General features: G+C 39.8%; 1 protein-coding gene across 6 annotated transcripts in view; it reads right to left on the reverse strand.

Annotated features, from left to right (window-relative positions):
• Positions 1–14,927, reverse strand: part of ccdc33 (coiled-coil domain containing 33) — a 45,671-nt gene that overhangs the window by 295 nt on the left and 30,449 nt on the right. For all 6 annotated transcript variants that reach the window (XM_042411070.1, XM_042411069.1, XM_042411067.1 and 3 more), the window contains 10 exons: positions 5,508–5,659; positions 4,775–4,980; positions 4,602–4,665; positions 2,092–2,287; positions 1,209–1,297; positions 1,000–1,131; positions 776–866; positions 558–682; positions 251–340; positions 3–119 (listed from right to left, as the gene is read on the reverse strand). In XM_042411070.1, the coding sequence (XP_042267004.1) occupies positions 3–119; positions 251–340; positions 558–682; positions 776–866; positions 1,000–1,131; positions 1,209–1,297; positions 2,092–2,287; positions 4,602–4,665; positions 4,775–4,980; positions 5,508–5,558 (1,161 nt within the window). In that variant the 5' untranslated portion in view covers positions 5,559–5,659. The remainder of the gene's footprint in view (positions 1–2; positions 120–250; positions 341–557; positions 683–775; positions 867–999; positions 1,132–1,208; positions 1,298–2,091; positions 2,288–4,601; positions 4,666–4,774; positions 4,981–5,507; positions 5,660–14,927) is intronic.

Here is a 14,927-nt window from a genome sequence, read left to right on the forward strand (position 1 = left end):
ACCGAAGGAACGTTATGAAGGATTGTGGTGGACGTCCGAACAAAACCATGCCTGTGCTCGTTCAGTTTGGTCAACATTTCCTGTTTCTGTCTCCCCCATAACTTAGAGTTCTCCTCCAGCTTTTATACATGCAAAGAAAAGAAAAACATGCACTCAACAATGAACGAAAGAGTGACCAGTGGATTAATAAGTCTATGAAACATTTTCAGTACAAGTAATCTAATTTCTTTATTTTTTTAGGTATTTTCACCTGAGTCTCCAGTTTTTGGACTCTTGCCTCAGCATTCTCCAGTTTATTTAGTAAACTCAGTCTCTCCTTGGCTGGTAGTGACTTTTTTGTCTGAGGGGGACATGGCACATGTCAATTTGAGTTTTCAATAGACAAAATCAGGGTGAAATACAATACAAGTACAATCACATGTATCTGTATATTCCAACTGACATGTGAAATATTGACTCTGGACACTTAATTGATCCTCAGCCCTCTAACTTGATGAAAGTCTTACACCATTTTCATATCACTCTGTTTGAATAATGGCTTGTTAGTGTATGACTACCTGTGCTGACTGCTGTATAATGACGGTGGCAGGTTGCTGGCGATTCCTGTCCAGCTCTTCTCTGAGATGAGCATTCTCTGCTGCTAGGGCGGACTCTATCTCTTCCTTTCTGCGGTCAATCTCACCTACACGGCATGAGGAGCAGACTGATGTTGTGACCATGTCAAATGCTATAGTGAATACATACTATTCTCTCTCTTCTCCCCAGGTCCGCCCACCTCGTTTTTTCTCCACCAGCCATTTTTCTCCACTCTGTTTATTCTTCTCTTTGAGTTTGCTATCTAAAGCATTCTCCATCTTCTGGATGACCTAAAAAAAATTGTAGACCATAAGTGTATATTATCCTAATGTATACACCATACGCTGTTATTTATAGAAAGACGCATTGACTGTTGTGAAATCAAACAGGTATGCAAAGCAGACAGTGTAGCTGACTGTTCACCTTTTCCTGCTGTTTCACTGTGGCCTCCAAAATCGCCATCTTTGCCAAGCGACTCTGGTGTCGAAGCAAATCCTCCTCCTGCTGCTGCTGGACTCTCTGGAGCTTTAATAGTTCCTCCTCACTGTCATTCTTCTACATGGCAAAATAGAAAACTATATAAACCCTACATTCCCACTGTTAAAGTATGCATGTTTGGTGTATCGTCTAACCCTGATTAGCTCATTCTGCAGCTGTTGGATCCTGTCCCTCTGTAAGGCAGCCTTACTGGTCTCACTGGCCAGCTTGAATTTCAGAGAGGCTTCAAAAGAGCAGGAGGACAAAAGTTACACAGCAGCATAAATCTGGATACTGATCACTTGTGCATATTTATAAGCATACTGTATGTGCGGATTTTTTGGCTACATTTATATGGCAATTTCAGGAAAGAACAGTTTATTTTTATCTAATATAAGAGTGATCATTTGATCTGTTAAGTTTGAAACTAGTTTCAATGACTTCTCAATTTTAGAATGATTAACATGTCAGTTTTGAGGTTTGGACGTTTGAACAATGATGATCAAAATACCCATCAATAAAGCCATTGAAACATAATGGATTTTCTGTTCACTGGAACTTAATTTTTGCTTTGATGCCAGAAGAGAGACCTTTAGAAACATCCTTTCACTGAGGGTCACAAACTGTCCTTCAGGAGATAAGGGATGTACTACCCACAGAGCTTATCAGGGTCCGTGGCCCAAATGAGTTGCCTTATCACAAAACAGCACAGTCAGCTTGGGAATAGACACCCACAAGGATTAGCAAACACACAGTGATCCACCTTACACATCACTACTTCATCTGCCAACGAAATTGCCCTTAAATCCATAACAACATGCAGTGAAGGTTCAGCAGTTGCTGGCTGACTAGTAAACTTAATACTTAATAAATCAGCACATTTTTCTATGTCTGCTCAATATATCTGTGCAGAGAGATTGTCAATTAATATTTTTTTAATGAATGCATTATTTTGTTCAGGCTCATTCTTAGACAGGTGCTAGTAAATGGATGATATATGTCTGAGTAATGGATGGGTAGTGTTCTTCTTAGGCTTACCTATCCGGTCAGCAACCTCAGCCTTGGTCATGACGTCGATGTCTGTGTCATCCAGCAGATTTCGGCCAAGGTCCTGGTGTAGAGACAGATCACTATGGAGCTGGCTGTTTTCGGCCTCCAACATCACCACCTGTGTCCTCAGTGCTATGATGTCTTCTGCCATCTTACTCATGGCTGAACGATAGTTTTCTATCTCCTGATGGAGAGATGTGGCAAGTCAGTCTCACACCAGTTGCTTAAACTACGATATCTATCATACTTTGATTTAAAAAAGGGTCATTTAAACCTTTTTATCTCCTTTTAATGCTAATCGCCTGTACTTTGTGTTTCTTGAGTGCAATAAAGATTGGTATTAAGAGCATAGACGACTAAAACAATCTCCTCCAATGAAATAGTTCAAGGTCATTTGTTATCAAATAGTCAGACACAGTGATTGGCAGTTCTTGCACCTATTTTTCTCTTTTTCTTTCACCTACAAATTTCAAGAACAAAATTGGGCCAATGTAACACAGCTATCAAAAACATTCCTCTAACCTGGTGGTTCAGATTTAATGCCAAGAGTTTCTACAGTATGTGATCATCACCACTAGATGTCTCTTTAATCCCATCTGTTAATAGAGTTCTCCAGGACACACTCAATGCAATATCTCACCAAGACTGCACCAACAAAATTTAAAAACATCCCAGCTGCAAATACATACTGCGTGTTCAGTTTGTCACGAGGCTCAGTGTCTCAATGAATAATTGATTTCTCTTGGTGTTGGAAAGGCACATAACATGAGACATGACAAATGGGACATAACTGGAAGCCAAAATAGAATATTATGCCACAAAGTGTGATGTTCCTGTAATTGATTGTTTAAGGTTGGGGTATAATGTATTCATGACTCCAGCCCCTTAAATCCAAAGGGACAATAACACCCAATCCTGTGAAGGTCTTTTGTTATAGGAGCTTTAACTGGGGATTTTGGATAAATCTAGTTGTGCATACATGGAGTGTCATCCTGTTAAAGCCCATTTGTTGAACTTTAAGGCAAAACAAATTTCATGAAAGGATTTAAGCAGGAGAAACTCAAAAACAATTTTGAATTGTACAAAAATCTTTTAAAATTATTTCTTATACATTTTCTCTTTTCCTTTCATATTTTCTATATTTCGTTGCTCTTCTTTCCATTGAAATTCCTCCAAATCTGCAATACCAAACTGACTTTAGCTTCTTGGAAAGCAATCAGAGCTGTTTTCCAGGAAGCCTATCATTGCAGAGCTCTGTTATCAAGGCATTTCCCTGTGTAAGGCTTGTGCGTGTTGTCTGGCAGCATGTATACGCTCATTGTTCTCTGCTCAGTCACATGCCCCTCTATCAAGTTGAATAGACAGAATTGAATGGAGAGTGAGAGCAGGGTCCAGCTGCATGTACGTATGAAGGGGGTGACAATTACAGGATTCCAATCTCGGATGGTGTGGTTGTGACTCCCGCGGGACTCAAGGGTGAAATTGAGCATCTAATTGAAAGGGCAGGGATGAGGTGACAATCATGACTGTAGATGAGATGGTGTCTCTGCTGGGGGGCCCACAGGCATGATGGGACGGATGGCTCCCCATGACGAGTCTGGTAAGTCCTTTCATGTGTCTAAAATAAACGAGGAGTGAATACTGACGGTTCCCTCCCCTGTACATGATTTGGAGACATTAGAGGGGCCTTGCTGTCATACATACTGTCACTCTATAGGACAATCATATCACAGACAGAGGACAGCTGTGTTGAAGCATGAGGGTGTGATATTTAATTTTTCCAAGCCATTATCATGCATGTACAGTAGTATTATACAATTAAATGTATGCATTGTCACAAGGAAATTGTCCAATCATACCCATATCTTTCTATCATATAATTCATCAAAATCTACATGAACATAAAATATACATGGATACACACACACACACACACACACACACACACACACACACACACACACACACACACATATATATATATATATATATATATATATATATGTATGTATGTATGTATGTATGTATGTATGTATGTATGTATGTATGTATGTATGTATGTATGTATGTATGTATATGTATATATATACATACATATATACATATACATATATATATATATATATATATATATATATATATGTGTGTGTGTGTGTATATAATATCGGCAGATCCACAGATCTCAGCAATCAATTTAAATAAGTAGTAAATTAAATGATCAAGAAAGGCTCATAGAAACAGGAGAACATGTCAAGATATGCATAAATAACACCCACAGACCTTAACAAGTTGCAGCCTCATCAGCTCACAACACAATCAGTCTGAGAAATGTTAATCTATTCTACTAGCCGCCATTTTGTCTCCCAACTGTAAGTGTCTGCTTCAGTGTGATGTCCCTTCTCACTAGCGTTCCTGTGTCACCGTTCACTAACTGAACATGACAGAGGGAATTGCTGCAGATTGATTCAAGAGTTTATGTATTGATTATGTGCAATCACCTTTGTTTGTAGGTCACTGATCTCTGCCATGTGGGGATCATCCTCAAAGTCATGCAAAGGGGGTCTAAAGCATTTTTTAAAAAAATGACACATAAGTGAAATTGATCCATAAAAATCTTTGTATATTCAATGACAATAAAGCCATGTTCCTTAAGTGTAGCTGTCTTTCTTACCGTTTGTGTGGATGATGTACTTGGTACGTGTGGTTTATGTTGCGTTTGTTGACCTGTGTAGTCTCTGCTCTCTCAGCTGGTCTTTCCTGTTCTTGTTGGGCTGCTCTATGGAGCTCAGTGTTCGCTCCATTGAGGTGGTATTGATAATCTGGCAGGATCTGCGCCAGAGCATCATGGGATGGCAGGTTGTATCCACCCTTATTAAACTGTAGAGGAAAATAGATTTCAGTGATGAAATTGGTCTCCACACCGAGTTACAGATTGTCCCAGAAAACACAACAGCTCATAATACACAACAGAAAACAAAGACAAGGAGCATAGCTACAAGGGACCATCTACCATCAGAGTTAGGGAGGACTAAATGATCTCTGCAGTTGTAACAGCAAAACTCAAGCCACATTTCCACAAAAAATGAATGCTTTTATCCAAAAACATTGTAGCTCTGACCTCTCAATACCGACTGTGCTTGTGTGTGCCTGTAATACCTCTTCATCTCTTGAATATAAATGCTGTTACATCACTATGCATACAGTTCCCACTCTGTAACAAGCGAGCTCTTAGTCAACAGCCCTAAAGTACTTTAAGTATGAGCCTTGCATACACAATGTATACTGTCAATGAGCGTAGTTGCCAGGTAGCACAAATTCAAAGAAATAGAGTCATTACTGAATCTATTATCTTCCCACAGACTCCCACTCCAACACAAATACATCCACACTATCAGAGAGCCCACCTTTATAGCTGCAGGGTTGCAGAGGGATTTTGTCTTTTTTGAGGCCTTCATCCCACAGAAGGTGTCAGAGTCCTTATCAGAAGAATGAACACATGGTGGATGGTGGTGGATGTGAAAATGTGAGCTCTGTCATCAAGTTAGGAACAATCAACCTGTAACCACAACACAAGCCTTAGCAACTTTTCAGGCCAATGAGCAGGCTTCCTGTTATGTACAAAATACTGCAGTGTTGTGTTTCAAATTCTCAAGAGAGCTCAAAGCAAAATAATAATATACAATACTTATCATTTTCAAATCCCTCTTTTGTGTATCTGTGTTATGAAAAAAAAAAGAATCAAACCTTATATTTACGACTGGAGGCAGCACGTAACAATCAATGCAATCAAAGGGAGGTTCCTGCTCAGTGAATACCAGCCCCCAGATGAATTCTGTCTTAGCCTGGATAAGCAGATAGATGGGGACTGACTAATGATTTCTGAGTGATGTGCTGTGCAGCACCTGTGGCTTCCATTTAGATTTTATTCCCAGCTTCACTCAACTCAGTGAGAGTCAAATGTCAAATCACTATTACTCTGCAAAGGAAATATTATAATTCAGCTAGAGGAGCTAAATTTAAAACACAAAATAAATTGGGGGAGGATTTTTCTAGAATCTAAGATTTTCTAGAAACAATAAAAACAAATGCAAAAGGCTGACAATTAGTTACTGTAACTGTATGTGTGTTCTTTTTGCATGGTTTTTATTGGTGTGAATGGGTCTATTTTACCGTTAAAACTCACACTTTATATATGTAAAGTAAATTGATTGCCTTACGTTTGTATATGTACATATACAGGTATATGCAAATGTCTGTGAAACCCTCAATAGCTGTGGATCAATAACACTCCTGCTTGGTTAGCTCATTAGTGGTGAAGGCTGGGATCGACAATCGTCAATGGCACAAGATCTGATTGAGACTACATGATAGGTAAGTGGGGGCAGGAAGGGAGAGTCATCAGTGATGTATCACACTGGGCTCTACCGTAAACACTTATTTTACAATCCCCATATATATATACTTGATCTACTTCTTGTGGTGACAATATAATGCACAGTATATACTGTATATAATAATATTTATAGGCAGTTGAATACATAACGGTAAACCTTAGCACCTTCGCAAAACAGCTGGGAGAAAAAAACAACAACTGAAATAGAAAAATACAATCCAATTATTCTTTGGCAAATAATTTCTCAAACATGTACATCTCAAAATTGGACACTTCCAGTATCTGTAGTAGCCTAAACCAAAATTGGCAGGGAATTAAATTCAATTTCATGCTCAAGAAAAACAATTCTTCTACTACTAGAATGCACATGACTATCTCTGCTAAAGCTTAACATATCATGCTCTGTTCAGTTTTTAGATAAATATTGTCATAACTGACTGCTTTAATTCATGATAAATAATTCACTGGATGCTTGCAGCTATGTGCTCTGCTAGAAGACATATAATCTCCACTAATCCAACAAGGGAAAACCTGTACAAGTAAAAACACTTCCCGCAGAGTCTAATATCACATTATCATGTATGAGATTGCCCGACAAATTTACAAAATCCTCAGAGCAAAATAATTCATATTCACATTTTGCTTTGCAGTCACTGCTCGTGTTCTGAATGCTTGTGACCCTGCTACTTATAATCTGTGGAGAGCTGGGGAGGGGAATGGCATGTGTGCTGTGTGTCCCCACACAGGAGAGGCGGGGGGGGGATCTCAGTGAGACAGTGTCGGTCTGTGGCTGGGGCTTTCGGTAACATCATCAGAATTCAGCACACAGCCTGAAAAATGCAGCAAATGGGCTCTTCATTGGAGTGACAGCTCTGAGTCGCTGCCACACAGAGCTTCAATTAGCCTGCCAGAACAAGGCAGCTCCCAGGAGCTTTCTCTACCTCCCTCCTTCCACATACTCTACCTTTCCCGTCCACCACCTTTTATTTTTTTGGCTTCAATACTCCATCTGACCCACACTTCACACTTTTTCCTCTTTTCCCACATTTGACCTCAGCATCGTGCCTGTCCTTCTTTCCTATAATAGCACCCTCCTCCACAACTCTCCCATGCTGCTATCTACACAAGACAAGGCGAGCAGAAATACTTGTATTGTGCTAATGGACACGGAGGTAAAAGGGGTGTTGGAGAACTTACAGCCACTGATGCACAAAAAAAGAAAAAAATGGATGTAATGGTTTACACAGCTGCACTCTCCGTCACCACAGGAATTCAGCAGAGCAGTGTAGGCTGTTCAGTTCCTCTTTTATGTCTGTGCTGCTGCAGTGGAGATCTTTAATCAAGGAATAAAAGGATTAGAAGAGAGAAACAATAGTTACATAGTTCTACTTGTGCACAACAAGAAGGCATTTCTCAGTTTATAGTACTACAATTAAGACAGATGGTGAATATTTTTACAAAAGCTTGCTCACTAACATCCATATCCAGTATAGACACTGGACATGTCATATGAGACAACAACTATATGTATATATTTCATAATTATTATGATTTATTATTAATATAGTAAATTATTAAAATTTCCACAGTTTACACACCAACCAGTAAAAGCCTTCATTAGTGCTGAAATAGATTAGATTAGAGATTAAATCTCCATTAAAATTCAAAGTCAGAGAGATTTGTATCAATGAATCTGCATTTAGTATCTGCATGCAATAACATTAAATTATGCAAAATTGAATTCCAACAAATTGTTGTTTCAACCAGCTGTGACTAAATTGTGTCATGTGGCCCCAAAAAATGTAATTACTGGGCTCCCCTGAGAAAATGACATTTTGCTCTGTATGTAATCATATCTGTGCCCTGTCAGCAAAATGAAATCAATTCTGCAGTGAGCCGTTATAGGACCGTTATAGGACTGGTATAAAGGTTTTTAAAATATGGCAGAGGGCGGCAGGGACTCAGGGAGTGAGAGAGAGAGAGAGGGGGGGAGAGAGAGAGAGAGAGAGAGGTGTGTGTCAAGGGCAACATGCAGCTTTGACTCAAGGACGTGTGAGGCTGACAGCCAATGCCACTCCCTATGAGGTCCGCAGTGAGAGCAAAGCCAAGGATTATCAGTAAATCAACGACTGTCAATTCCGGTTATGCTGCCGTGAGACCACAGTGCTCCATAAACAAACAAGGCACTCACGTAAAAGCAGGGTCGACCCTGAGCCTAATGAATAGTGTGGGCGACGAGTCAACGAGTGCATCTAAACCACACAGCTCGGTAATGACAGCAGGGTGATGAAAATAAAGCAAAAATATGGTTAGGACCTCAAAACTATAATCATCACCCACACACACTGAATGCATTAAATTGTTGATAGCAGTATTACTACTGAGTATTATTAATTTTCTTAACTCTTGGACTCTTGGCTGGATCCTATTTTCATGACAGTAACTGGTGACATTTACTTTCCTTATACACTGACTTTAAATAATTAAGGGTCCCCTTATTTGTAACCACAAGTAAACAGGAGCTCAGGTAGCACCTAATATCATGTACAAGTATAGGATAAGCACTCAGAAATTTTCTTATTACATTTTTCTTTTTTATTAACCATTGGCAAGATTCAACACAGAGCTCATCCTATACTTATATGTTAATTCAATGGACTTCTAAAAGATTTCAAGAGACTTATAGTAATAGAGATGATAAGTAGAGCCTGTTACATCCTTTGTTTAGCACCTATTATCATGTTTAATTTCAGATGAGTCTGTCAAAAACTGATCAAACTGATTGCAGTGTGAAATATGCAGGGGTCCCTCACATACAACTTTCCAACCAAAACCATAATTGCAGCATATTACATCTTCCTGGGCCTCTGAAAGAACTAAACATAATGTTGTAAGGAGACTATTAAAGGCTTCTTAGAGGTCTTATAGATTATTTTAATATATTTTTATTTATTTATATATTTATATTTTTAATATATTTGGGCAAACAGTTTAAACTGTATCATCAGAGTAATTCAATTCCTGTCAGCCAGGAGGAAAAACAAAAACTGCAAACCAAGTCTATAACTTATGGAGACAATTGAATTTCTAATGCTTACTGTACTGCAAATCTTGTGTGTTTCCTGTGGATTTTCTGGTCAAACATGCATGGGAAGTATCACCAAGCCTCGGGGGACAATGAAGCAATCTAAAACAGCCCTGAAGACTCGCCAGCAGCAAGCTGATTTCCAGGCCACATCAGCCACAGCACAGCAAGTATCAGTGACTGCTTTTTCCCTGCTGGCTCAACATGACCTTTCTAAAATGCTATACAACCAAAGCTTAATGACTAACACACCAGTTGACATTTACAGAAGCCAGCTTGCTGTCAAAAAGTTCAGAGAAACATAAAAATGTTAATACTGTTTGTATCCAAAAGGGACCCCTAAGAGTGAAAGGTATGGAGATTAACTCGAATAGTGTAACGGTATATGGAATAAACTCCAACAACAAACTTTTCAATCATTTTTGCAAAAATGAATGCATGGCAAAGTGGGACATCTAGTTGAAAACTGTGGCTCTGGGCATTGGGTAGCCACAACAATGATTGGCTGGTAAAAACACACAAATCCAGATGAATTAAACATCTTTGTTTAAAATTAAAAGCACACCACATCGCGTGTCTAGGCTGTGAAAAGGGCATGAAGATTGATGAGGGCCTTGTAGGCGTGCCTGTTGTGTGATACATCATTCCTATTTTGGCAGACTGTCACCGGGATTGAATTTACATCAGAGGGCAGACAAGTGATGCAATGATGTCAACACCCAGCCTCACACCCCTTCCAGAAAACACGGGTCTGAGGTCAGCCAGTCAAATGATGTGATTACAAAGCTTAGAGAGAAACACCAGCTTCCACCACAGCCCCTTTCAGGAGATGGATGTCTTGAGAACACTTGGTGTCTGAAAGCCATTGACCTGCATCTTGATTCGCCCAGTATGAGAGAACAGGTCAGTAGAGCAAACTGACATAGAAGAAAGGGTCACTGGACCCAAATGATGACCACATAAATTGTTCCCATTTCATTGTGTGTATTACTGAGGAGAAGATGGCGGTTTAGATTGCTGTTTGGTATGCATTCATCAGACATAGCTTCTATGCAACCTTGGAAAAGACCATTTGTCTTGTGCAGAGAGGAATTAATAGCATCAGCTAGGGGTCCATCAGAGGGTTAAAGACTTACATTAGCTTCATATCGACCGAGGGGAGTAAAGGCACGGGGGGCTGGAGGGATATTGTGCACTCTGGGTACATCATTTACATTTCTAAAATCAGATAAGGAACACGGAATGAAGAAGTTAACCCTTCAACCCTTTTTTGTGCAGGACAATGCTCTGGTCTTTAATGACCAGGCTGGGCTATTCAGTAAGGGTTCATGATGGACAGCCCTGCATAGATGGACAGATGATAGGCCATTATCCGAAGCAGAGCTGATACAAGACAAGCTAGACAATAGCTGACACTGCTGGAACAGCTTCATTGTGAAGCAGCACATCTGTATTCAGAGGTGATTGCGGGGTTACACATTTAGCTGACGTTGAGGTGGGAATAGCAGAACAGCTTTAAATCTGTTCTACACGGTTTGCAACAGCTGCGGAGTGTAGATACAGGCCTCTGCAAGGCACTTCAAACAGAGCAGCCCAGCCCAACCTGCATACCAGACAGGAGCTAAAGAGCTCCTTGCATCCCCACTTCGCTCTTATCAGGGAACAACAGGAGAGTGAGGTAAACAACTGAGGAATTAGCAGCAAATAAGCCTGGTAAGAGCTGTCTTAATGACTCTGCTGTCTGTTAAAAGAGTCATAGAGTGCTAAATAGAGTGCAAGGTGTTGTCAGTACAATTCCCAGAGGATGCCTGTGAGATAAATTTAACTGTGAATTTACACAAATGGCTATCTTTTTCTAATATATTGTTGTCACATTGTACATTAGAAAAAAATGCTTTCAAAGTGTTTTCAGTATGGTGGGTTTTGGTCCAAGTGGTAATAATAAACACAAGCTTGGGGCTCTTCCATATAAAAGCAGTCAGAACCTTGGCTTATGATGACCCTCAGTGTTCAAGGTCTCTAAAGCTCTCAGCTCTTGTATTAAGAGTCAGACTGAACCGCCCACATTCGTGATCCGCTGCCAGCATATGCCTGGTTTGCTCCACAGCCTGCCTTTATGCTTTTGTCTATCAAGGCCAGCTTATATCATATCAGTTCAAGACTTATGTATGCTGTACAGTACCCAATTCATGTTGACCTTGTTGATTACATTATCTACTGTATGTCTTCAATTTGTGGGGCAAATGAAATAATGGAGAAAAAAAAAATCCCTGTGTCTGCATGCCAGCACAGACACAACACAGAGAAGGAAAATCACAACAGTGTGGTAGAAAAATGTTTATGAGACAAGAGAGAAGCCAGACACTCAAGGCTGGAGTCAAAAACATGAGAAGAATATATAAAAAGCTTTTATAGGTCGCAGTTAAAGGAGTTAAAATAACAAATTTCCATCCAGAGTTTTTTTTATTTTCATGACATTGCTTTTTACAAGCTTACAATCTCAATTTTTCTCTAAAAAGTTAACTCACTGAAAAATGTGTTTACAACCGTCAAAATTAATCAAAACAAAAACCAGATGATCATCACACCTCACACTGATAATACAAAGCCACTAGATGTCACTGTGTCCCCATCCCACCTCCTGTCAGCTGATTGACCAACGCTAACCTCTGTGTGTAAGAAGTGCTGGGAGACTGCCTCTGTAATGGGATGCTTACACTGCTGTGTTTCAACTGCACAGCTGCAATGTGTGGGAAAGTATCTGTATAGCTATTACTATTCAGGACCAGTTCCATTCTTCCAGTCGCTCTGTCTGCAATACTCTCAAATCACAACAGTGCCCGGCGGCAGGGGGCTCGGAAATTACTGTACACCGCAGCTCTGCTGGAGTAGGACTGCATACATTATGCTGCATCTGAACCCGGGGTCCAGCCTGTAGGGAGTACCACAGCCCTGCCAATAAAAAATACATAAAGGATTTCACACATACTTACTGTTAATATTGAAATAATTGCAGTGGGGGTGACACTCTGAGACTAGTTTGACAATCAAATGCATGACAATCCTGCTACTTACTGAATTCTGACTGACATTATGTGCAAAAAAATACTACAATGGGGGAAAAACTACAGCAATACTCCTTATCCTATTCCCCTCTTTCCTCCTCTCCTTTTCTATTCACATCTAAACCTTTCAGTCATGCCTGACAAAAGGCAAAGTGGGAGTATAAATGCACAGCAGATTTACCTGACTGCTGCTATCAAGGTTGTGTTTGTTCAGACTGATGGGGGGAAAAAGTAATCAGATTCTTTTCAGAGCAGCCATTGCACAAAATCAATACTAAATGAGGAGGCCTGATGAATTTGGAATTTGTACTCAGAGCACATATTGATCAGTTTCAGCCAAAAGACTTTTGAAATACCATGTAGATTTACAATCAATATGTAGTTTAAAACACATAACTCTACTATTATATTTCTGGTAAGAATAAAAAGCTTGTATAAGAATTACATCAACCATATTTTAATTCAGTTATTTTAAAAACTGGTTAACTTCATCATAGTGTTGTACGTAATAAGCAGAGCAGCTGTACCTTTTATGTTCATCAGATAAAATTTAGACAACACAGTGTTGATACTCGAGCAGCAGCACGGCTGGGCGAGGTGCTCTTGCCTGGGAGGGATAATATGAGTAATGGACCCCTCCTCCTGATCTGCCTCAAGCAGGAGAGATGAGACGGCCACTGGGTTATTGCATGGTGCTCACTGCAGTCAATAGAGATTCTGGATGCCCAATACCACCACATTGTCAATGCATTATGCCTTGCATTAGTGCTATCGGCATTTTAAATAAAATCACGATTAAGAAATTGCAATACCATATTCGTTTACAGCAAAGAGGAAAAGAGGTGGTCATGTAACTTTGATAGGCTTGTAAGTGCTTGACTTAACATGGCAGCCTAGTAAACAGAGCCTGCATCCTGTGAGATCCAAATGATCTCACTTCAGTCTTTGTGGCCCATCAAAATGAGAGCTGTGTACTGGAAGGTATTCTCCAGACTCCTATCTAATATCATTAGGAACGGATATACACCGCCTGGACTAATCCAGCTGTTCTCCACAATTACATTTTAGCCTATTAGACATATCTGACCCAAGTTCATTGCAATAGTGCTTTCCGGGCATGACTTAATGATTGAGTAACTGGCTGAAAAAAGAGTCCAGTAAAAAATACTTATGAGCCTTATTAATATCCAATTCAATTTTACAAATTGTGATATTTTAATTAAAGATGCGCTTTAGATTTGTTACAGGACTGTCAAAATTTAGAGTGATACAAATGTTCTATCAAGTCGAGGAACACATACCAAATATTTATATATTAGTAACAGCTCAAAAACAACTTTACATCAATAATAATTGTGCATAGCTCTACCTATTGCACAAGGAGCAGTACTGTGAAAGAATGTACACTCTTAGAGCAGTTTTAATACTCTTACCACGTATTTAGCTGTTAAGTAGAGGGCCTGAAATATGACACAAAAATAACACAGATTTATTTCTGAATTCCAGCCAACAAACTACAATACTACTATTGTGCCCTATTTTAGATGCCCTTTAAAATGTGAGAACCACATCAAAAGTTTAAAAGTTCAACTGGAGCACAAGAAGCATGTTTATATAAATACACATACTATCTGACATTCATAGAAATCAGCTCAGCCAGCAGGACGAGGCTGCATGCGTCTCAGAGACAGACTCTATCCTGACTCTGCTCTGTATCCTGTAATTTGAATGTTGGCTCACAAATGGATCTTTCATTAACCTGGCATCTGGAGGCCATCTAATAAGGAGACTTTTCCTTGAAGCACAACTCCAATCTGTCTCTCTGAGATGAGGGTGCTGAACTTCCATGAGCACAGAGGATATGTAGTCCATGTCTGGGTGTGTTTGAGGAAGAAAAAAAGAATACAAGGCACTAAGCTATGCGTAGTCACACAGCCCTGTCTCTGTCCTCTTAATATTTGTTTGTTCTGCTGGTCTAGGCCACCTGCCCACTGACACATGAATAATACTATGGGGATGTTACTTTGTGTTCTATCAAATACAGATTAAATTGGCTATTGGACCTTTCGATCTCTAGGTCTGGGCTTGCTCCTGCTATCCAAAACTAGACTAGTAATTTATGGTGTTGTAGAGTCTAACACACCAATCTTCTCCCTCATCACAGGACTCTTGTGACAACAGCTGCAGAGTTAGCAACCGTGAGTGCTGCGGTGATGATGTGCCTCTCCATCCAGCAGCAGGCAACTAGTTGCAGCGAACCCCCCTGGCGCTGTCCATGGTG

This window comes from Thunnus maccoyii, chromosome 5 (genome assembly GCF_910596095.1).
Source record: "Thunnus maccoyii chromosome 5, fThuMac1.1, whole genome shotgun sequence".
Classification (NCBI taxonomy): domain Eukaryota; kingdom Metazoa; phylum Chordata; class Actinopteri; order Scombriformes; family Scombridae; genus Thunnus; species Thunnus maccoyii.